The 23,855-nt window shown below is 41.1% G+C and overlaps 1 protein-coding gene across 20 annotated transcripts in view; it reads left to right on the top strand.

Moving 5' to 3' along the window:
• The window catches only part of PAM (peptidylglycine alpha-amidating monooxygenase), a 140,901-nt gene that overhangs the window by 57,454 nt on the left and 59,592 nt on the right, over positions 1-23,855 (top strand). For all 20 annotated transcript variants that reach the window (XM_040986094.1, XM_040986097.1, XM_040986098.1 and 17 more), the window contains 5 exons: positions 15,735-15,783; positions 17,525-17,592; positions 18,692-18,772; positions 18,985-19,061; positions 20,076-20,179. In XM_040986094.1, the coding sequence (XP_040842028.1) occupies positions 15,735-15,783; positions 17,525-17,592; positions 18,692-18,772; positions 18,985-19,061; positions 20,076-20,179 (379 nt within the window). The remainder of the gene's footprint in view (positions 1-15,734; positions 15,784-17,524; positions 17,593-18,691; positions 18,773-18,984; positions 19,062-20,075; positions 20,180-23,855) is intronic.

Genomic DNA, 23,855 nt, shown 5'->3' on the forward strand with positions numbered 1-23,855 from the left:
CCTGACTCCTACATCCCGCTGCTCCCGCACGTCGTGATAGAGGGACACGAAGCTTCATATTCACACTCGGGGGCAGGTGTGGCTTGGAATTTTTCTTTTTTTAAGATTTATTTATTTTTCTTGCTAAGTCAGATATACAGAGAGGAGGAAAGATAGAGAGGAAGATCTTCCATCCAATGATTCACTTCCCAAGTGACCACAACGGCTGGAGCTGCACCAATCCGAAGCCAGGAGCTCTTCCAGGTCACCCACATGGGTGCAGGGTCCCAAGGATTTGGGCCATCCTTCCCAGGCCACAAGCTGGCAGCTGGATGGGAAGCAGGGCTGCCAGGATTAGAACCGGTGCCCATATGGTTCCAGTGTGTGCAAGGCAAGGACTTTAACCACTAGGCTACTGCATTGGGCCCACTTGGAATTTAAAACATAGCATTTTGAAAAGGTGCTCAAGTGCCTAGCTCACATATTAGTTTTCTGCCCTTCTCTTGTCAAAGGCGCTACTGTTTCTATGGCAAACCTCTGACTTGAGCATACAGTCACACTAAGAAGGTATAAAAACTCAAATACCATCACATCCATTCAGGCCAGATTTTTCTACCAAACTTGGAAAACATTTTTGCCTTCCTGAGCTTTTCACAAACAAGTTACAGTTTTAGAACTGTTATGTTTGGAAGTGATTGGAAGAGAGAGAAGCTTTTAGTTTGGATAAGGGTTCTGTGCGTCAGGGGGTGGAGTCTGAGGGACTGCTCCTCGGTGGGAGATAGGCCGGGACCACTGCCACGTGGCCGGATGACCACATGAGGGGATGGCTGCCTGCAGTACATTGCACCAGGCTTTCATACATCTAAGGTGTGGGGGATGGGACAGGTGTAACATGGGGTACTTTCCATGGCAGCTGCTGACCTACGCAGAGACCCGGTTAGGATGACGGGCGTTGCCTCCATCCCTGGGTGGGAGTGACCACTTGACTTGTGCAGGGTCGTAGAGTCACTTCTCTGCCCAACCTAATCAGAACCAAGACATGTTCTCTAATATTTGAGTCATCAGTTAAAGCACTATCAAGGGTTGAAGGACTCTTGATGTCATTGAGTATTTTCCCATTAGAAGAAATCTTTTTTAGTCTCTTTCATCTTTTAGATAATACAAAAGGATTAATCAGACCAAAAAAAATCTTAAGATTTATTTATTTTTTTTTACAATGTCAGATATACAGAGAGGAGGAGAGACAGAGAGGAAGATCTTCCATCCAATGATTCACTCCCCAAGTGACCGCAACGGATGGTGCTGTGCTGATCTGGAGCCAGAAGCCAGGAATTTCCTCCAGGTCTCCCACATGGGTGCAGGATCCCAAAGCATTGGACTGTCCTCCACTGCCTTCCCAGGCCACAAGCAGGAGTTGGATGGAAAGTGGAGCTGCTGGGATTAGAACCGGCACCCATATGGGATCCTGGCATGTTCAAGACGAGGACTTTCGCCACTAGGCCACACTGCCAGACCCGACCAAAAAAAAAGTTTTTAAAGTGACTTAGAGTGCCTCCAACAGTGAGAAAAACAGGATGAGCCTCTTGGGTCCTGCTTTGCTCTGTGCAGGAAGCCTCCACACCGCACACCAGGGAGCTAATGTTTAATCTCTCAACCTTTTCTTTGCTCATCTGCACCTGTCTGCAAACACACAGAATCCCCAGTTGGGTATGAACACACATTTTCCTTTTCTGAACAGAAAATCAGATTGCAGTCTCCATAATGTCTGTCTGTTCTTTTCCATTGTCCAGTGTATTCTGGGCATGTTTCTCAGGTCCTACACATAAAACTCTTCCATTCCTCACGGCAGCCCTGCAGATATTCCATAGTACAGATATACAAAAATGTATGTTCCTTGTTTCCTAATAAAGATGTTTAAGTTATGAATTTTTTTTTAATTACAAGAATGCTGGAGTGAACTTTAATGTTAAGAAATGTTTAGATAGAGAACTGGAAATGGGATTTGGGGGTCATGCAGAAGTTAAACCTAGTTAAACCATCGCAAATTCCACCTAATTACCCAGTAAGACATTCTTTCCCAATTTATAATTCCTAGTAAATGAATAAACCCCACATTGCCATCTGTACCACATTTCACAATTTTAATTAGTTTATTTGAAAGGCAGAGTTAGCGAGAGAAAGGGTGAAAGATCTTCCCCGAAATAGCTACAGTGGCTAAGACTGGTCCAGTTGTCAGCCAGGAACCCCAAATTCCTGTCCAGTGGGGGAGCAAGAGCTTAAGCACTTGGGCCATCTTCCGCTGCTTTTCCAGGTTGTTAAACTGGGAGCTGGGTCTGATGTGTGGCAACCTAAACTTGAACCACTGCCCATTTTGAGGTGCCAACTTTGCAACTTTGCTGAATCTGCCACAAAGCCACAAACCCAATACCTGTAACTTATTGTTTATATATTTTAAGTGGTATCCTTTTGTCAGTAAAAATTTTATATGCAGATACAAAGACAAACTTTTTTTTAATTCAGAGTGAGCATATTATCAACGCAACACTGGACGTAAGGTTATGAGATTTTAATCTGCTTCCCAGTTGATTTTTAAACCAACTTAACTTTGATAATGGACACTCACATTTTCTCTTTTTTACTATACTAGAGGTATGTCAGAATAATCTCCTGGGGTGTGGGCCATGAGCAGGATAATTTGCATTTGCCAAAATAATTTTAATTAAGTCTCAATTCTCCTAAGAAATGAGAGCTTTGAAAGAAGAAATGCATGTAATTATTGTCTGGTTGTTCTGGCACTTTCTTGATGTCACATGGAAATTTCAAGGAGTGTTTATTCTTTTTGAAATACGTGGTATTTGGAATTTAAGATGCTACAACATAAGCTCTAGATGACTTTCTTGGAAAACCCTCTCCCCATGTAGACACATAACTGTTCCCTTCTTTTCATTTAAATCTAGATATGCCTTTTTTTGAAATCATAGCTCTGCCTTTTTTTTTGCATTTTGTTAAAAAATTTAAAGTGGAATACTTGAGAGTACGCTAAAAGCTTTTATAACATAAAATTAAAGGTTTGCTCATTTTGATGTGTCAGAAAGCACTTGGAAGTTAATTTTTGTGATATGCATCTACAGTGTGATAATCATACATAATGTGATACATATTTTTCATGATCTTTTTGTCATCGTTTGTATACCTGGTTTTCTCACTTTTGCACTGGAAGCAGACTTTAGTTCCGTTTCCAATTATTTTTTGAATAGTACCTTCTTAGGGTTGAAAGAGATGAGAGAGAGAGAGAGAGAAACATGGGAGCCATTTTGGGAGAGAGAGAGAAATGATTAACTAGATTCCACCTGCCCAAAGCTCGGTAGTCTTCTCCCTTTTGGGTGAAGGGGAGGATGGAGATGGGCTGAGAGGTCCCTTTCGTGAGAAGAAGCTAGATCACTCCTCTAGGAACAAAGCACTGATTCTCTCTTACATCTTTGTATTCTGCACTAATCTACTGTTAAAGCACCTGTTTGTTTGTTTGTTTTTAAGATTTATTTATTTTTATTGCAAAGTCAGTTATGTAGAGAGGAGGAGAGATAGAGAGGAAGATCTTCCATCCGATGATTCACTCCCCAGGTTACTGCAATGGCCGGTGCTGCACCAGTCCAAAGCCAGGAGCCAGGAATTTTCTCCAGGTTTCCCATGCAGGGGGGCATGTTCCCAAGGCTTTGGGCCTTCCTCATTTGCTTTCCCAGGCCACAGGCAGGGAGCTTGATGGGAAGCAGGGCTGCGGAGATTAGAACAGGCGCCCATATGGGATCCCCGGCACGTGCAAGGCTGGGTCTTTAGCCACTAGGCCACCACACCATACTGAAAGCACTTGGTTTTTTAAATCAGAGATTGAGAATAGAAAGGGTTCAGGGTGTGATTAGAAGGGATCTTTTAGCCCAGCCTCTCCATTTTACAGAAGTGAAAATCAATACTCAGAAAGGTTGCCTGGCTTGCTTCGGGTGGTAAATCTTCTACTCCATTGCCATTAAAAAGTAAAGGAATTTAATTTGTGTTGGATTTCTAGTTTGCTTATGTGCCAGAGTTCATGCCCTAACTATATTACACAAGTAATGGACTCAATATTGTTAAAAGTACTTTGAGCCATGGTTACACAGAAAGTGAACTCCTGCCCGATAGATGTAATATGAATAAAGATCATGATGTTTGAACTCATCCCCCATTTGTCCCCATCATTGTGACATATCAAGGAATCTTTTTCCTTGTTAGGCAGGGGTTTTTTTTTTTCTGAATTAGGATGCTTGGTAATTTCACTGACTTCAGGAAAATTATAGTAAGATGCTCTTCATTTGTGTAACCTTCGTTATGACCTAGCAGGTTGATATGAGTCTTGTGAATGGTTTTCGGAGCTATTCACGAACTCCTCAAAGAATCCAAAAGATACCTGTTACCAGTGGTGTTGCCTCTTGCCAGTCGCTTTGCCCCTGAGCTCCCTGCTTCTCTCATTTCCTGCCTTTCATCTCCAGTATGGGAAGATTAAATACGCCCTAGTCAGTTCATTCATTCTATTGGACACCTGTTTAATACCCAAGCACAGCCCATATGCATCAGGAATTACATTTTCAGCCATTTGGTTCTGAAAACATATGCAAATCACTACAGTTTCATCTGTTTCTGAAAGAATATATTCAGAATATTTTATTCCTTACAGTTATTTTAAGAATTGTATTGCTTAAAACTGTGGATCTTTTAAAAAGCAACTCTATATTGAACAATATAGTAGTTAAGCTAAGTAATCTCTTTTCTGTTGGGGGGGAAAAAAAACTTTCCTGCATGCAATTTAGTTTTGCAGACTTTTGGTCATTACACTTGCTTTTTTGAGAAATCTTTTCCTTTACCCTCATTTAGCCTTTTGTAACTCATGTTTTTTAATCACTCATATCATTAACTCCTTTCATCAAGGTAGTCAGAGCTACTTAGTCATCAACTAATTAATTCTATTGGATTAGAAGTGATTAGCATTTCACTTTAAACTAAAGTGAATTGACTGGAAAAAAATGAAGCAGATTCTTACTTGCACACTGGCTCACACAGAATTCAGGAGATGCAAGTCAATGGCAGCGAAGTCAGCTGCAGGGACCTGGCCACAGTGGTTGTGGTCCTGGTCACACAAGCTTCAGCCGAGCCCCTATCCTGGGTGGCACTACTGGCTGCTCTCCTCGTGGCTTAGGCCATTTGCTTATCATAGTTCAGAAATTCTAAAGAAAACAGGAAGCTGCGGGGGTGGGGGGAGTGGTTCAGCATTAGGGTATCCCATTTCCCATTTACTCCTAACTCTATGTTAGTTGATTTGCAAGTTGGAAAGGATACACTAAACACATCCATGATAATTTGTTAAAAAGCATTTGATGAAGACCATGCAAACATTTCCCAAATCCACAGATTATGCTCTTCAAACACATAAGCTGTTGTCTGGAGCCACAGATTTTTCTATGTTCCACGTGACTCCTGACAAATCCCCTGCCCCACACTTTTCTAGCCCCAATTCCCTGCAAGCATTCTGCATCCTTGTTTCTCAATGCAATTGTGAGGTTGTCCTGATTAAGAACTGAAGTCAGATAAGATGTGATTAGTAAGCACAGACCCTTCAATACTGACATTTTAGTTACAATTAAGACTCACTTTGGGGACCCAGTGCGACGGCCCAGGAGCTGAATCCTCACCTTGCACATGCTGGAATCTCATATATGCACCAGTTTGTGTACAGGCTGCTCCACTTCACATCCAGCTGGTGACCTTGGAAAGCAGTTGAGGATGGCCCAAAGCCTTGGGACCTGGTACTGCCTGGGAGACCTGGAAGAAGCTCCAGGCTTCTGGCTTTGGGTTGGCTCTGCTCAGCCATTTTGGCTTCTTTGGGCGTGAAGCAGAGCACAAACAATCCTTCCCTGTTTCTCCTTCTCTCTATAGATCTGCCTTGCCAAAGACTTGTTTGTGTTGGTGTCATTAAGTATTTCCAGATTTTGACATTAATATGGTGTAAATATGTAGCATTTGTAGATTACTTTTCCATCCAGAAGTGATTTATAAAATATTTCATTATTACTCCTCATGCCCCATTACAAAGTATAAATGTATTGAATGGGTGGAAGTAATGCCAAGTCAAATCTATGAGCAGAGTGTGCGAAGTGCATTCCCTACTTGATAACCAAGCACTGTGTGCTTTCAGAATGATATGCAAATTAGATGCTTCAGAGTTATTTTGTCACAACAAAAGGACAACACAATACAGAATAATGTTTTAACTTGGAGAAGATAATTAGGTTAGAAATGTAGGCACTGGCTTTAGGTTGAGTGAGCATCCAAAACATATATTCCAATTAAATAACAGTTTTTGCAGAATATAAACTTCCTTCTTCCGAATCAAAACTGGGCGGTTTTGCTGCCAAATTGCTCTTTCTTTGTTTATCATTCATGAGAATGTAGAGGTTTAAGTTAAACAAAAGCAAGACCACGCATCGTTGCAAAAATTGAGAATTCCAAAGGGGTTAAAATGTAAACTTCACTATACACACACACAAATTTTAATAAGTTCATGGAGAATAGAATTAAAAGATAAATTTATTTCAATACCAAAATGTTTTGAAAATGCAAGCAAAGTGTAGATACTGTGTAGTGCACTTTGTATAAAAATACTCTTATGAATATTCACAAATATTTTGATAGAACATTTGATATAAAAATAGGTTTTTCAGCTTTCTATTTCACATTCTGGGAGATTCTTGCATTAAACATTTGACACCATTCTTCATTCCAGTATTTATTTTATCTAGGGCTTTCTCCATGGTTCCTGGACAGGCGTAAGTTCATTCTGGCTTCCGTGGAGAAAACAGACAGTAATTGGAACATGCAAAAAGAAGGTCATTATCATCTTAAAAGCAGATGTGCCAGAAAAAGGAGTGAAAAGTGGTTGATAAGACTTTTGGTTGGGAGGAAGGAGAGATCACAAAAGAAGGATGTCTTAGTAACTAGGAGTAACAGTTAAGCCTTTCCCACCAAAAAAGCAGCTCTTTCAGAAAGGCAAGTATAAATGCAGCAGACAGAACTAGCAGATGATTCAGTGCCGCAGGAAGGAAACGCTGGTGGGAGATTCATGTTTCTGGTTCCAGCTGTCGGTTCCCTCGGTGCAGCTGTGCCTATGCTCTGTGTACTTTCCTGTATATGATAGTTCAAGAAGCGATTCAAAACCGGGCCCGGCACGGTAGTCTAGCCACTGAAGTCCTTGCCTTGCACGCACTGGGATCCCGTGTGGGTACCAGTTCTAATCCCAGCGGCCCTGCTTCCCATCCAGCTCTCTGCTCGTGGCCTGGGAAAGCAGTTGAGGATGACCCAAAGCCTTGGGACCCTGCACCCACGTCAGAGACCCGAAAGAGGCTCCATGCCCCTGGTTTCAGATCACTGCAGCTCCAGCCATTATGGACACCTGGGAAGTGAATCATCAGATGAAAGATCTTTGTCTCTCCTCCTCTATGCTATTTCACTTTCCAATAAAAATAAAATAAATCTTTAAAAAAAAGGAGTTCAAAACCAACCAGAAAACCAAACTTGGAACCCTATTTTCCTTTCCTTTTCTTTCTTTCCCTCTCTCTCTCTTCCTCCCTTCCTCCTCCCTCCCTCTTTTCTTCCTTCCCTTCCTTCCTACCTTCTTTCCTTTCTTAATTATTTATTTAAAATAGAGGGTTTTTCCCCTCTGCCATGTGTCAATCTTTAAGATTTAGTAATATTTACTGGAAAGGTACATTTCTAGTGAGAAGGAGAGATAGAAAGATCTTCCTTCCACTAGTTCACTCCCAAATGGTTGCAATGGCTGGAGCCGAGATGATGTAAAGCCAAGAGCTTCTTCCAGGTTTCTCTTGCAGGGCTCCAAGATTTTGAACCTTTCTTTCTCTACTTTCCCAGGCAACAAGCAGGGAGCTGGATGGCAGGTGGAACAGCAGGGGCATGAACCCATGCACACATGAGATTTCTGCACTTGCAGGCAGAAAATTAGCCAGTTGAGCTATCCCTCCCCTCCCGCCCCGTTTTCTTAAACTACAATATTTACCTAGGTTTGGTACGTGTTGTCTTTTATTTTTACTTCTTTGGAGCAAGCCCAGTAATCCTGAGGGAAGAAATAATGCAAGTCATTCACTTCACTGCCGATTCCCTTTGCCCCCTTTGCCTTCGTAGAAGAGGGAGGCAGAAAGGGCGTGAGCCGTGCTGCTGTAACATCCCGCTCACACAGACCCACTGTGCGGGCAGCGTGGTGAGCCTGCCCACCCGCCTTCCATTTGATCTCTTTGGGGAACAGGCACAGGCCATCATTTGTGAAAGTCATCTTCGCGCAGGATGGATAAATGCATTTTCTCTTTCTTGCCACGAGGCAAATGGAAGCTAGTAATTGCTGGTCCCAAAGCAGTGAATACAAAATCAAAAGAGGCTAACTCATTGTGGTGACAGCTTCAAAAGGAATTTTTTTTTTGAAGACTCTTTTTTTTTTTTTTCCACGGTGCTGGTTTATTTAGCACTGAGGCTTGTCTGCTAAGCCAGCATCCAGCAGCCTGCAGGAAAACCTCTCTGAGACTCGGTCTTGTTTTCACAGTGCCCCCTTTCAGCTCTGTTTTGCTAAGCAGACACACGTTTGGCAAGACAGCTTAAGGTGCTGCTGTTTCAGCAATAGGGACTGTTTTGTCCTGATATTTCTAGAACTGCAGAGTGTTGAAGGCTCTGAAAAAAATGCTTTCAGGCATCCATAAATTCTCTAGGAGAAATTCGATCATTCAAAGTTTGTTTTAAAGGAACTAAAAAAAATCCCTAGGCTCTACTTTTTCCCATTAATGTGGGTGATTGTCTCTTCTGAGCAATCTAAGTGACATGGAAGCTCCATTTATACTCCAGGTTGTACCAAAAGGGAGGGGAGTGCTAAGCTGCAGTAACACTCAGCTTCTCTTCAGTATTTCCTGTACCAACAGTGAATGCGAGATCAGACCTGAGTGGGCTGGTTTCTCAGGTGTGTGTGTGTGTGTGTGTGTGTGTGTGTGTGCGCGCGCGTTCCTGTCTCTGCAGAAGGGTTTCACTTGTACAGAAATAATTTTGTAACGTAACATAGCCCAACTGTGTAGAAATCTATTTAAAATACTTAGACATGGCCCAATTGATATGACTCTCAGAAATCTGTTGCAATGCCAAAGGCTGGTCAGGTGCTAATGAAATCTTTCAAATTTTGCTCTTCCTGCAACCTCTTTATTTCATCTTCTTTTATGAAAGGGAGTTTTTCTAGGTAGCGTATGCTAGGTTAAAACTGACTGTGCTGGATATATTAAGAGCCCTCGCTCTTGAATCTCCTTAGGGATTTCTAAGAAAATTTTAATTATATGAAACTTTCTCATGACTTTCGAAATGAATCCCCAAATAAGCTCATATTCCTGATCACCTTGGGAGCCATGACTCAGTCTCAGCAAAACATCATCTGCCCCATTAATTTAATGTTGCTAATTTAGACGAGAGACCCGGAAGGTAATGATCACGAAGGCTTAGCAGTCCGCTGCTCGTTACAGCATCTGCAGCCATGTGTTATTGCTCCTGGTGATTGCTACGGCACCTCTGATTCATTCTGTTTGTGCAACCATGATGGGGAGGGCAGTCAGTCAGCTGTAAGGTTCAGGAAACACTGGGAGGGGAGAATACTGTTGGTTTCCAGGATCTCTAAAATCAATTTTTGTTGTTAAAGATGACACTTCTCCACAAACTTGCTTATGGTTCTAAAACTTCCTTAAGGGAAGAATCCATCCTCCCAAATGATGATCTTGGATGGTAGAACATGGCGGTGTGTGCTTTTGCTTCTGGGGAGAGGACAGGGAAGGAAGCCCACTCTTCCTCTGTCTTTCTGAAGGACCTTTCCAATTAGTGGGATGCATTGGTTCCCTCAGGATCAGTGGTTAACTTATCCTTTCATGGAAGCAGGAAGCAGTCAGGACAGGATGAGCTCATCAAGTCTAGAGGGAAAAGTAGAGGAGACCAACAAACTTCAAAAAACCCAAGGCTAATAGGTTATTATCGTACATTATTCCACAGACTCAGTGCACTACTTAGCTAGGATTCCAAGCAGGAAGGACAAGCTATTAGAAAAGCAAGCTCGATAGTTTGGGATGGATAACCTCATATCCCATGCATTCGCCTCCCATTAGGAGAATTGAGCTTCCTGCTTAAGTGGAGGTCCTTAAGTACTATTGGTTACTTATCTGTTCTTGCTGAATTCCTTTGTCTCAGATTCAGGATGTTTCACAGGTGAAATGCTTTGCAAGTCTCTATGAGAACTCTTTTTGTTCTTTTTGCATCTATTAAACATTAACATCGGAGAATTGGATCTGATAGCCAGCTGTGTCCCTGGTTAGCTGTAGTATTTTGGGTCGCTCTCTTTCTCATTGGTGCCTCTTTTTTCCCTTCTCACAAAGTGCAGGAGGTAGAACTCCATCATCTCCAAGGCCCCTTTCAGTTCTGACTTCTATGAGTCTATAGATTTGATGGAATACCTTGCTGCGGTTATACATCTTTCCCTAAGCAGAGGAAAGCAATTTCTCAAAACAGGCCAGCAAGGACCCTGTGCAACAGCCATCCAGTTTGCATCTCACTCGAGATTAGATTCTGATAGAATGCTGTTTTCAGGTTTCATCCAGGATCCGGAAATACTCATTTCATTCATGATCAGAGTATTTTTTAGATGTCGTACCATTCAGATATAGCCTCTCCAATATGACCAACTGCTGTACCGTTCTTCTCGGGCCTTATTAGATTTTACTATTTTATATGTTCTTTTAAAAATAGTTCTTTAGGCTTTTCTATCATAAATGTCTTCATTAAGTACAAAAGGTTCTGTATGTAAGTGAACTTCAAAAAGTTCATGGAAATTTAGTGCAATCTTTCATTTCTGTTTTTCTGCAAACTTTTCCCAAGTCTCAGCATGCATGTGACATTAATAATGGAATATGATTACATAATGAAATATCCTTCCCAATTTCATCTGGTGTTTGTCTTATCAACAAAGTTTCCATTTTCATATCTTGTAAATAATTAGGGTAAAATTTTTTGTTGCCACAAAAGAATACCAATCATGGAAGATCTCGTTTGCGGGGATGTCATAGATTCATCTCTCTGTAAATATCGAATAACATCATTAGCTAATGTCAGGTATTTTGCTAGCAGGCCATAGGGAGAGAATGAGCTTGCAGCCCAATTCATGGTAGGAGAGAGCACTGTTTAGTTAGAAATCAGAAAACTAAAGTAAGAATGAAAAGTAACCTGGAAAAGAAGAGCTGTCTGAACATTGCATAACTGTTGTATCCCGTAAATGGGTACATATGTGAACAACATCTTCAATATCCACATAAAAATGGCCTTCTAAAGAACATGGAATCTGTTGAACTGACTTCTAGCCCAGAACTCAGAATCAGTCTTGCAATTTGGTTAAAGTGAGGTTTATTGCTTAACATCATAGAAGAATCTTAAAATAGTACATATTCAGCTCCTCCACAGTCCTGTTCCGGGGATTGGGAGAGCCCAAATCAGGCTCTGAGGTCCGAAACCCTGGCTGGGCTGGGGAAGGTCCTCAGCTGCATTTAATCCATGTTCTTGTCTTCCTGCCTGTACAAATACAGGCTGGAGGGTTAGGTAGAGGTGAACGGAAGGGAGGGTTTATTGAAAGGCATGAAAAGGATACACACTCACACTGGAGTGTGGGCAGCTCCTAGAAGCAAAACTGCCACCTGGCTGGTTGAGGTCATCCTTCTAGAGGGAAGACGCAGAGGAGACAGGATGTGGAGTTGGGCTGCAGTTCACACAGTGGTCTCCAAGAAGGCAGGAAGGGGTCCCGGTATCTGGGGCATGATAGGAAGTAAGCCTTAGCTGCATGGAGAGTGGGGGACCAAGTATTCAGCCATACTGAATGGAAAATGATGGCATTTACGGGGTGCTCAAATGCTCGGGTGTCAGAGACCCTACCTCATACCTTCCTGATTCAAGAAAAATTACCTTTCAGTTAGATCGTAATAGTTATTTTACTAAAATTTCTTTCCTTCATTGATGACTTCCCAAAAGTATCTTTTGTGCAGTGTCTATAACTTAACAAGTTTCAGTTCTAGTGCTTTTTCCTCTTTTGATATCCCTGTTTTCCTTTGCAATTTATGACACAGGAACAGAGCAAAGGAAGACAGTCGAGAATGATCAGCCAGGGTGTAGAGATCAAAATTTGATTCACCCAAGTTTGTTCTGTGTGTGTGTGTGTTTTCCTATTGGAAATGCAGATCAGATTTACAAAGACAGAGAGAGACAGAGAGAAAGATCCTGCATCTGCCATTTCACTCCCCAAGTGGCAGCAATGGCTGGAGCTGAGCCAGTGGCTGAAGCCAGGAGTCACCCAAGTTTTTTGTTGTTGTTTGTTTGTTTTTAACAATAAAAACCCAAGAGCCAGCTTACAGTGTTCTTTGAGTGTTTTGCTTGGAGGTATGTGATATGAGGGTTGGGGAGTTGGTGGGACTCCATCTCCTGGCATAGTACAATTAGAATAACTTTTAAAAAGAGGTGTCAGTCCTTGGTGTATGATGCGCTGGCGTCAGGTACCTGTGTGATTCTGTCTTTCCTTTGCACGCGGAATAAACCCCCGACTCTTCACCTGTGGAGCCTGGACTCTTCAGTCTGCAACTTCCCATACTCTTGTTCCCTATGCCTCATCCACATGGACCCTCCTTCTGTCCCCAGCACATACCTGGTGTCCCCCCACCCCCCGCAAGTTCTTGACCCTTCTTTTTTATCTAAACTGTTCTTTCCCAGACCTCTGTTTCATCCAGTTGAAATACAATGTGGCTGAAATCAGACCCTTTGCTGATAACAGTAGGTGAAACAGCTGGCCACTGGCCCATCAGCCTGTTGGGTTGACTGAGTTGCACCGATGGCCTGTTTGGTGCCCGTTTCCTCTCTTCCCTGCCCCACGCTGTTATTAGAAAACAGCAGCTTGCTGAGAGCAGGGAAGCTGGGGATGCTGTTGTCACTATAGCTCAGGGTGCAGGGAGTGCCTGCTGCAGGGGCAATATGGCATGAAGCATCATTCCTGTTTTTCGAAATAATCTCGTAAGGTGCGATTTCATTGTACATATGAAAAAAGGTGTCAGCTGAGCTAATTAGCTAAGTCTCTGGGTGTTTGAAATTCACCTGGTAGAAAAGAGTGATAGTTTTTTTTTTTTTTAAAGCTTTATTTGTTTTTGTTTGAAAGAGTTACAAAGAAAGGGAGAAAGATCTTCCATCTGTGGCTCACTCTCCAAATGGCCACAGCAGCCAGAGCTGGGCCAGTCCAAAGCTGCAAGCTAGGAGCTTCTTCTGGGTCTCTCATCTGGTTGCAGGGGGCCAAAGCCTTGGGCCCTCCTCCACTATCATCAGCTAGGAGCTGGATTAGAAGCATGGCTGCAACTGGAACCAGCACTTACGTGGGATGCCCGCACTAAAGATGGAGGTTTAGCTTACACTGCCACTACGCCAACTTTTGCTAACATCCTCTTCTGATCTCTGCAGATAGCTAATGTTCTTTTCAGACTAGGCATTCATAACCCTATTCCCCACAGGACAATGGCGTAAAGTGTTGTATTTTTCATTATGCGTGTGTCCTTCAAAGTGTTTGTTTTTGACGAGCAGGTGTTTCTAATCTACATAACATTACACAAACTACAAAGATGGTATGGGTTTATCTGGTTCAGTCCTTTTCATCAGTGCAGAGCCATACACATTGGTATCAGCCACATGCTTTGTATGCCTTTTTCAGGGTCAAGTTAGAAGTGCTTGAGATCCACCAGTTTTTTATTCTGTTTTGTTTAAAGGGCTGCAACTAAGTATGCTTTCTGTACCCAACAGCCTAAAAGCATAACCAAAGTTGAAGCAGACCTATGGTGATTGATGATCATCATAATGCACTATCTCTTTAGTAGTAATAAAAAAAGAAATTGGTGAAATTATGATGAGGCTAGGATCCCATTGAAATTGATGTAGAAGACTATAAAAGAGATCCTTCCATAAAATGACAGCTTCAAAAAATAAAACCCAAGCGGCTTAAATATGAATTGCTTATCATTTAACTTACTTCTGTACTGTTTTTGTTAAGATCAAACTTAACACTCTATAAAGCAATTTCCTTTTATTTTGATTCCCAAAGTAGTAACTATGATTTACTGTACTTTCTCAGCTTTGTCAGGGTAAATCAAAACGCATATCTTGTTAATTATCTCCTACTATAAACTTACATGTGTAACTATCTTTGCATTTGTAATGAATATTATAGCTAAGGAAAAAAATGTTTTAAAACATCTATTCCATCTGATACGTTTTACAATGCTTGAGTATTTAGTTTTCATTTGAAAATTGGGGTTGATAGGGAGGAGAGAGAGAGGGGGAATCTTTTATCCCTGGATTCACTCTCCAAACACTTGCCAAGGACAGTCCAGGAACCCAGAATTCAAGCCAGGTTTTCCATGTGTGGATGGCAGAGACCCAGGTTCTTGAGCCATCACTTTATGCCTCCTCAGTTGTGCAGATGCAGGAAGTTGAGGTGGAAATAAATATTCTGTTATGGGATATAATTATCCCAAACATCAGCTCAACTGCCGAGCCAAATGCCCACCCCCTCATCTGCCAGTATTCATTAGTACACTGCTTCCTCTCTAGATGTGTATGTGTAAGTCACCATTATTCATGGCTTCTGGTGGGAGTTCAACAAGGTCAATGGAGATAAGAGTTTAGATAAAGATTTGAAACTTGTGCATTATTTGGACTGGGGGTAGGGAGAGACACAAGGAAGAAAGAGCTTATAAGAAGTGTCTGAAGTGTTATTGGCAAAGATAAAGAGATCTCCAAGTTGTGGAGCAAAGTTTGAGTGCAATAAGATTGGTTTGTGATTTTCATTTAGAAGCTGGAAAGGAAGATGGGTTAGAAACCAGGCAAGGTGAACCCATGAATGGATCTGGACATTACGGACTAAAAATGGGGAAACTTTCAAAGTTTGCATCGTGGGCTTCTTCAGTTGGTGACAAGTGAAAGATCCAGTTGTTTGCTACCACATTGCAGCAAACCACTCATTCCATGAATTTTTCTGCATGTTTTAGCCGTAGGGATATATGTAGTTTTATCCCATTTTATATTCCACTTCTGTTACCTACAATAGTTCCTTCTATTAGTTAAAATTGCGTTCTCTTCCAAACCCCAAAGCATTTTGTTTGAATCTGTTTTGTATTAGAGTCACTTGCTTCTTGGGGGTGGATCTTTTCCCTAGGTTTCTCTGTCATAGCTCCTACTTCCAGCTGTTCATTTTACCTACTTGCTTCCAATTAAGATACCAAATAAGTATTGGCCTGTTAATCAAACAGATAGTACATGGAGCTTTGGAAGCAATGTTTTTGTAGATATATTCTTGATGTCTGTTATGTCTGCAGAAGTGCTAAGAAATTTGATTTTCAATTTCGTTCTCAAGAAGTTCACAGGCTGCATTCTGTTAGAGTTCTGTTGTTGCTGTTGTGATGTCTCAGTGAGCCTGAGGAGTAAATGACAGAGAAACTACTCCACCACCCGTAAAGCACTGTAGAAGTGAAACATCACCTTGCGGTTGTCACCGTATTCAGCTACAAACACTTACGGTTTTTCTGTTTGAACTCATTTGTTTCAACAAGCTGTGTTTGCTTGTGTGTCTACAGATAATCACAAGGACTGTTCTGGAGTGTCCATCCATCTCACACGGCAACCGTAAGTACTTCCAGCAGGAAGACTAAACTTGAAGATTTGGGAGCATTTGGGAGTTGGGAAAGTCACTCTATTATTATTATTACCTTTTTTTTTTGGTTTTTTGTTTTGCTGTGGATGAAAAATTCACCTAGACTTACTAAAGAACAGAACATTATTTCAAAAGAAGAAGTGACCCAGTTTCCCTGTGTCAGGAACCGGAGGACCATTCAGCTGGTCTTCTGACCAATGTTCTCACACAGCAGCTGTGTCAAGTCTTGGCAGAGGTGACATTGACATCTGTCATCCTGAGGCTTCCCTGGGCAGGAATCATCTCCAAGACACTCAGTGGTTGTTAGCAGCTTCATTCTTTTCTTGCTGTTGACTGGGCTCACGTCGTTTCCTTGCCCTGGGATGCATAAACAATGAAGTTTACAAAATGGCAACAGGCTTCCATCACAGAAAAAAAAAAAAGTAAGAAAAGACAGGTGTAAGCCTGAATCTTTTTGTAATGAGATCTTAGAAGTGACAAAGCATTGCTTTGCTGCTTTTTCTGGTTGTTAGGAACAATTGCTTCATTTGTTTTGACTGAGGTGTGTGTGTGTGAGAGTGAGAGAGAGAGAGAGAGAGAAGGGAAACAGAAGGTACTTTTAAGGACTAGCTCACATGTGCATGGAGACTGACAAGTCCAAAATCTAAAGCAAAGGTAGACATATGGGACAGTGTTGGATGTTCGATTCTTGTCTCACTGCCACTTATAGTTGAGGTTCCCTCCTCTTCGGGGGGTCTCAGTTTTTTCTCTTAAGGATGACTTTCAGCTGACTGCAGGATAATCTGCTTGACTCAGTGTGAATCACATCTGTATATTAATATCAGTATGTACTAAGATTAATACCTTCCAAGTACCCAGGCCAGTGTATGACCACAGCACTGGGCACAGTAGCCTAGCCAAGATGATGAATAGAATTTATCATCACAAGAACCTTTATTTTGCCTTAAGAAAGAAAAACAGGCATTCCTTTTTATAAGATCTGTTTTATTATTATTATTATTATTGGAAAGACAGATATACGGAGAGAAGGAGATACAGAGAGAAAGATTTTCCATCCAGTGGTTCACTCCCCAGGTGGCCACAATAGCTAGTGCTAAGCCAGTCAAAAGCCAGGAGCCAGGAGCTTCTTCCAGGTCTCCCATGCGGGTGCAGTGAACAAGGCTCTGGGCTATCCTCGACTGCTTTCCCAGGTAACAAGCAGGGAGCTAGATGGGAAGTAAAGCAGCTGGTTCATGAACTGGAGCCCATATGGGATCTTGGTGCTTGCAAGGCAAGGATTTAGCCACTAGGCTCACACCAGACCCCAGAAGTGATTATTATTTTTTCTTTTTTTATTATTTTATCTTATCTCGATATTTTATTTTGATGGTCTTTACACAGTTGATTAGGGTGCCAAGTATGAAGGGCTACAGGAAAGTGAGTAAGACCATTGTTTCCACACCCAGAAGTGATTCTTAAGAAAGCAAATATATAAAGGGACCTCAGATAATTAATGGGAATGGAATTAAAACATGTAAATTTACTTTGATGCAAACATGTTTGAAATGTTTATTTTTCATGAACTTTTTGAAGACTTCTTATATTCTACCAATATTTCTACATTGTTTCATTTTAGCATCTCACAAGAATCACATTTTACGTATTGATGTACTAAGGTATAACTTAGTTTTCAAAGACTCTGAGATATTGAAAAGCGTGTTACTCTTTCTGCAGCCAGCCTTTAATTGCCGGCATGTACCTTATGATGTCTGTTGACACTGTTATACCCCCCGGAGAGAAAGGTGAGTCATACTCTTTTTCTATTTCCTGTCACCCTCTTACCTCATCTGTAGCAATGGATTTACAATGTATTTTTATGAACTTTTTCATAAAGAGCAAGGTTTTCAGTCCATGAAATAATTAAAACCAATTCTTTATTGTTCTCGGACTCAAAATAGATTTTTGTGTTATCCTCATCCGAGAGCTTATTGCTTTTCCATTCTCTGTTTATTGAGATTCACAAGGAGTGAGCCCCAGGGGTAGGCAGCAGGTTATATAATTAAAGAAGAAATCCTGAGTTTTTATGAATCAATCATCCATTCTTCAGATACAAAGGGCAAAGTCCTTCACTTGTAGCATGTTAGCTGCTGCATGGAACGACTCGCAAACCAAGAGCCCAGCAAATCCAGCACCTGCTCGGCCTTGGATACAGGGTAAACTGGGTTGTCTCTCTCTACCTGCAAAATGAAGAGACTTAAAAGCGAATTTTCCAAAACTAATAAAAATCCATGAGGTTTGAGATATTATATCAAGTTATTGAAAGCTTGGCTAATGTAACCAATCTATTAAATTGTTTTGATGGAAATTATTATTTTTAAAGCCAACCATCAATATGTGTTTTGCTAGTTTTCATTTATGCACTATAAAAGAAATGTTTTGGAATAGCTATGGTTGGACTGTAAAAAAAAGTGCCTGCAATAGTCCGTTCTCAACAGGAACTGTAAGATCTAGTGATCCTAGGTGTTTGCATTCAGATTTTTTTTCCCAAAAATCCTTTTGTTCCCCCAAATAAAAATAATTTGTAAAAGTTTTCAACTGGGTGAAGCTAAAGGTAGAACGTGAAGCCTGTGTTTCCACCGAAGGATATTTTGCTCTTAGCCTTGTCATTTTGCTAATCAATATCATAAAAATGTGGGTCACAGGGCTCTTTCTTTACCCGACTGAAACAGCTGATGTAGAATCGGTGCTCAGCGTCTTCTGAGCAAGTGACAGCCTGCGTGTTGGCCTCATCAGGGGATCCCCCAGTGTGTCTGCTAGCGGTAGATTGCCTAGGCACACTTTTAGAAAAGAATATCATATCGCAGTGGAGTAGTGACTTCTTCTGTGCTTTTGTTTCCACAGTGGTGAATTCTGACATCTCATGCCATTATCAAAATTATCCAATGCATGTGTTTGCCTACAGAGTACACACTCACCATTTAGGTAAGAGCTTTAAATTGTGTGTGAAATTCTCAGTGTTTACCATGGTGATGACAGGTATTATCGATGTGTGTGCATTTGACCTTTGGTCTGTTCCAATGAATGTGATTTTGCACAAAACCTTGACACTTCTTGTGCTGTTTCATCATACTGTTTTCTTAAGATACTTAGTATTTTATGTTCTGAAGATATTCAGATTGTGTTGTTTGTTACAGGTAAGGTAGTAAGTGGGTACAGACTAAGAAATGGGCAGTGGACACTGATTGGACGCAAGAGTCCCCAGCTCCCACAGGTATGTGGACTCTCTTCAACTTTGAAAGAGAAAAAAAAAATCAGAGAAATTAATTTTTAAAGAGTGTTGTACAGTCTTTGTGAAGTTCTCTCCATAAAGTGTGACCACTAAAGCAAAGATTGTGTTTCAAATAGTTCTGGTGTTGTTATATTTACTCTTATTACAGTAGGGGACATTTATTAAATTGTATTTGTTCGTCTAAGGTTTGGTATTCTTGTCATCAAATAAAATTAGTCATCTTTATAATTTGGGGATAGGTAATACGTAAATCCCGGTGCGGCTCACTGCAGTATTTCAGCAAGTGCATGTGGGAACAGCTCACATTGGACAGTCAGCATCCCCATAACTTCACCCTTCTCCTTGTGTCAGAGCCCACCTGCTGTCTTCTCCAATTCTTTCCATGTGTGGTTTTAATCTCTGTTGCCGTGCCATGCTAGAGCCCGTGTGTTTACTGGAAATAAAATCAGCGTATGAAAAAGACAGCTGCATCGCTCTGCTCATTGCAGTATTATTCACAGTATGGGAGATGAGGAATCAGCTACACGTTTGTCAATAGGTGAATAGATTAAGAGAATGTGGTGCATCAACATACACAATGGAATCGTCTGCAATGTGAAAGACATAAAATTCTGCCATTTGTAGTAGGATGAATGGAACTGGGAAACTCTTCAGTGAAATAAAGCCAGCCTAGATAGAAAAATACCATGTGTTGTTCTCTGTGACATGCTTGAATATTTTTAAAAGTTGACGTAGACTTGGAATAGTTACTACATGAGTCTGGGAAGCAGGATTGAGAAAGACAGAGGGTGATTGGACAAAGGTCACCAAAACACAGTCACATACAACCCAAATGTGAACTCATGATCAAGCGTGTGTGTGTGTGTGTGTGTGTGTGTGTGTGTGTGTCTGTCTTCATCTGGTCCACCCAGAATCCACCAGGCCTCACATGATTCAAGTGTATGTTTCTGGGTTTTACTGCTGGTTTGACAAATCATTGTGTTTGTCTTTTCTCAGGCTTTCTACCCCGTGGAACACCCAGTTGATGTTACTTTCGGTGACATCCTGGCGGCAAGATGCGTATTCACTGGAGAAGGAAGGACCGAAGCCACACACATTGGGTATGGCTCTGCACTGTCTGGGTTCCCAGAGGTCTCGGGGGGACAGTGCAGGATGCGAGATCGCAGTTTTGTTAAAGAGCTCATTGCACATTCTTTTGCCCCGTTGCCAACCTGCCAACCTCCTGCAGCGTGTTATCCTTTCGGAAGCTGCTGATGGGCATCCACACCCGCCCTGGGCATGCTTTCTCAGGCTCCCTTTTCTCCATAAGCAGAATCTACTGATGCCTGCAGCCTCTCTCTCCACCTCTGACTCATCTTCAGAACGAGGAAATCAGCATTATGAAGTTTTCTCAAGTGTCCCTTTGACCTGCATTCAAATCGAAGCAGGTCTCTGGTGTCTGCGTCAGTAGTATTCTTTAAATATGCCGAACCATGACTTTCTCCCCCTGCATATTAAAACTTCTATGTGTTCAGTAATATCTGCTTGTGTGTGCTGCCAAAAAGGGCTCAAGAATGGACAGCACATTTCCAAAAGGGAGTGTCCAGAATTTTAAATAATCTTCAAAATAGCAAGCCACCTGGAAACATCATATTTTGTAACATTAAGTGAAATTTTCAAAACCCTGTGAACTCAAAAAGGAGTTACCCAAAGAGGACTACAGCGATAAAATCTCACTGTGCTTTTTGATAGAAAAAGAATCAAGAAGCCTCTTTTTTGTGTTAGACTGGGTGTAGAAATATTTGCAGATGCCACAGGGAAGTAGGAGCTTTCAAGCGTTTATCTCTTGATTAGAGAGAAGTTCCAGAAAGTCAGCATCTGAGAATGTGCTAATGCTGCACTGCCAGTGACCCTTAGCAAGCCCGCTCACTGTCAGCTGTAAGGGAGATGGGAACAATTGTCATACATTTAAAAACTGCATTTAAGATATTGGAATAGAACCCTTTATGTCGCTCTAAAAGGGTTTTATAAAAATAGGTTCTAAAGCTGAAAATAGGACTAATAGAAAAATATTATCATCTTTAGTGGAACAGATGTTTTCAACAGCTTTGCTTTGGATAAATTTGGCAAATTTGAGAAGAGGCTTAAGGAAAACAATAAGATTGCTGGATTCACAGGAAATGGCAGTGGTAAGAAGTAGATGAACTAGAATGGAGAGGGCCTGGGGGTTCACAGCACAGCAGTCGAAGCACAGGAGGGACTCAGAGGGCACTGATCTCTCTGTTGTGTTGTATAGAGCTATGGGAAATTTACCTAAATGCCTTTAGTTGTTTTAGCCATTGCAATTGGTAGAGTAGTTTGCAAATAAATAAATAAATAGTCGCTTTCAGGATCTTCCAACAGATTCCAAGTGTTGGTGTACAAGGAAGTGTGGAAAGAGGGGAAATTTTTACCTAGAGAATAGCTTTATAATGCAGGGGCCTTCTAACTTCGGCCACATTCTATGCTTGCGGTTTTCTGTCTAGGAAGTGACAGCTACCAAAAATGATGACTAGGTGAAGGACCAGTAGTAGAGGCCAAAGTGGTCTCCAGGGACCTCTTCCAGTTTCCTGAGCCTAAAATAACTCTAATCTTCTATAAAAATGTACATTTTGCTTTCAATTAATACCCTAAAATGACTATACTGACTTTCCCTTTCGTAAACCTCCTGTGAGCTAAAGGAAACATCATTTTGTAATATAAATGAAATAGGAAGGAATTACAGGAAATTAGATGGCTCGGTGAAGTCTATATTCTAATAATTAATTTATACTACAGAAGCAACTTCTTGCCAGTGAAACGACAAACTAATACGACAAGTTTGAATACATTTACATGTGAATTAAACTCCCCTGATATTCCCACAGAATTTAATTGGCTCCTTTAATCCAGAAAGGTAACAGAAGCATTGCGTCTCTTTGGAAATAATGGGTCTAGCCTTCCACTAGAGGATTTCATTTATTTCAGGTGTCTAGTAAGTTAGATGAGACTCTCATTTTCCTCCCAGACTTGGTATGAACGCTGAGCCTGAAGCACCCAATTCAAAAATCACATTCATCCAAGGGTACCCCTTGATTTAGTGGTAGAATTGTTGGTTTCCATTTTTAAAAATACTACTTCTGTGGCTACCCAGAAACTAGAGTTTTTAGTACACGGCGGACAGTGGCTAGTTAGAAAATTTTTCCATCAAGTGTTTCTTCAGCCTATTTCAAGCTTGGCTCTGAACTGTTCTAGAAATATTAGAACCAGAGAAAACTTTGCTTTGATAAAACTGTCCTATCTAACTAATAGTGACTGATTTCTCCAGACCAGAGATTCATTTAAAATTACTGTCACAACCTTGGTTTCCATCACTGGATGAATGGACAAAGAAAATGTGACATAACCACAGTGGACTGTCATTCAGACTTAAAGGGCAGGACAGCCTGTCAGTTGTGACAACCTGGATAAAGCTGATGGACATTATACTAAGTGAAATAAACAAGGGACAAAAAAACACCTGAAGAGCTCAGTTATATGTGGAATCTACAGAAGTTGAACTCAGAATTAGGGAATAGAACAGTGGTTTACTGGGACGTGGGTCTCTGAGGTTTGTTGGTCAAAGGGTACAACATTCCAGACAGACAGCGGAAATCCATGTTGAGATCTGTGGACTAGCAGGGTGATTATATGAAACAATGTAGATTTCAGAGGTAGAATGGTGGTGTGACTGTAAGTTAAGCCACCCACAACTCCTATCAGAGTTCCAGTTGGAGTTCATCATGTTACTCTGCTTCTCAAGTAACGTCCTGCTAATGTCCTTGGAAAGGCAACAGATCATATCCCTGCTACACACACGGGAGACTCGTGGAGCTTTCTTGAGTTCTTCATGGGAATATGAACTTGAGAAAACACGACAGTGTCTGAGGCAAATTCCTTGATATTAAGCATGGCCAGGCTAATCAGCATTTAAAATGTATCCCAGGGGTGAGCATTCTTCCTCATGGTGAAGATGCCAGTTAAGATTCTTGAGTTCAGTTCCTCCAGTAGGCTCCTGGCTCCAACTTCCCACTCAGAGTTTGGGAAGCAATGGTGATGGCTCAACCAACTGGACTTCTGCCACCTACACTGGAGTCCTCCACTGAGTTCCCAGCTCCTGCACTTCACCTGGCCCAGACCTAGCAAAATTATGGCGTTTGGGGACTGAAACAAAGAATGTAAACTCTATTCTTCTATCTTTGTCTTTCCCTTGCTATGTCTCTTTGTTTCTCTCTATTGCTGTCTCTTTACCTCAAATGCATAAAAATTTATAACTCAAGTATATTATGTGCAAAAGATAGAGTAATTTGATAAGTAATAATACCTTAGTGTATAAGCTTAAATGCATAGTGAAACCTTAAGTAAAAGTTCTGTAAAATAACATTTTAGGTTTTCATATTTTTTCCAAAATTAATATTACCCATTTTGGTCAATGTCAAGCCTAGCATCAGTCTAGTAAAAGGGGCATGAGATAAAAATAAGTGATTTATTTAAAGTCTGTGGCATATCATCTACAACAGTTATGATATATTGCAGTATTTGTTTAATGACATATTTCAGAACACTCTATACTGTTTTAAATCTGTTGCATAACCTCCCAATGCAAAATAACACATTTTACAAAATCCCCCAAAGATGGATAGATAAAATTAAAATAAATATTTTTCATAAACTTCACAGATCATTTGGGTGTATAAAATTGTCCTGATTCATTATTCAGCAGTATGAAGCGTCAGGACT

The sequence above is a fragment of the Ochotona curzoniae genome, unplaced genomic scaffold (assembly GCF_017591425.1).
Source record: "Ochotona curzoniae isolate NIBS_2020 unplaced genomic scaffold, NIBS_Ocur_1.0 contig_4501, whole genome shotgun sequence".
NCBI lineage: Eukaryota > Metazoa > Chordata > Mammalia > Lagomorpha > Ochotonidae > Ochotona > Ochotona curzoniae.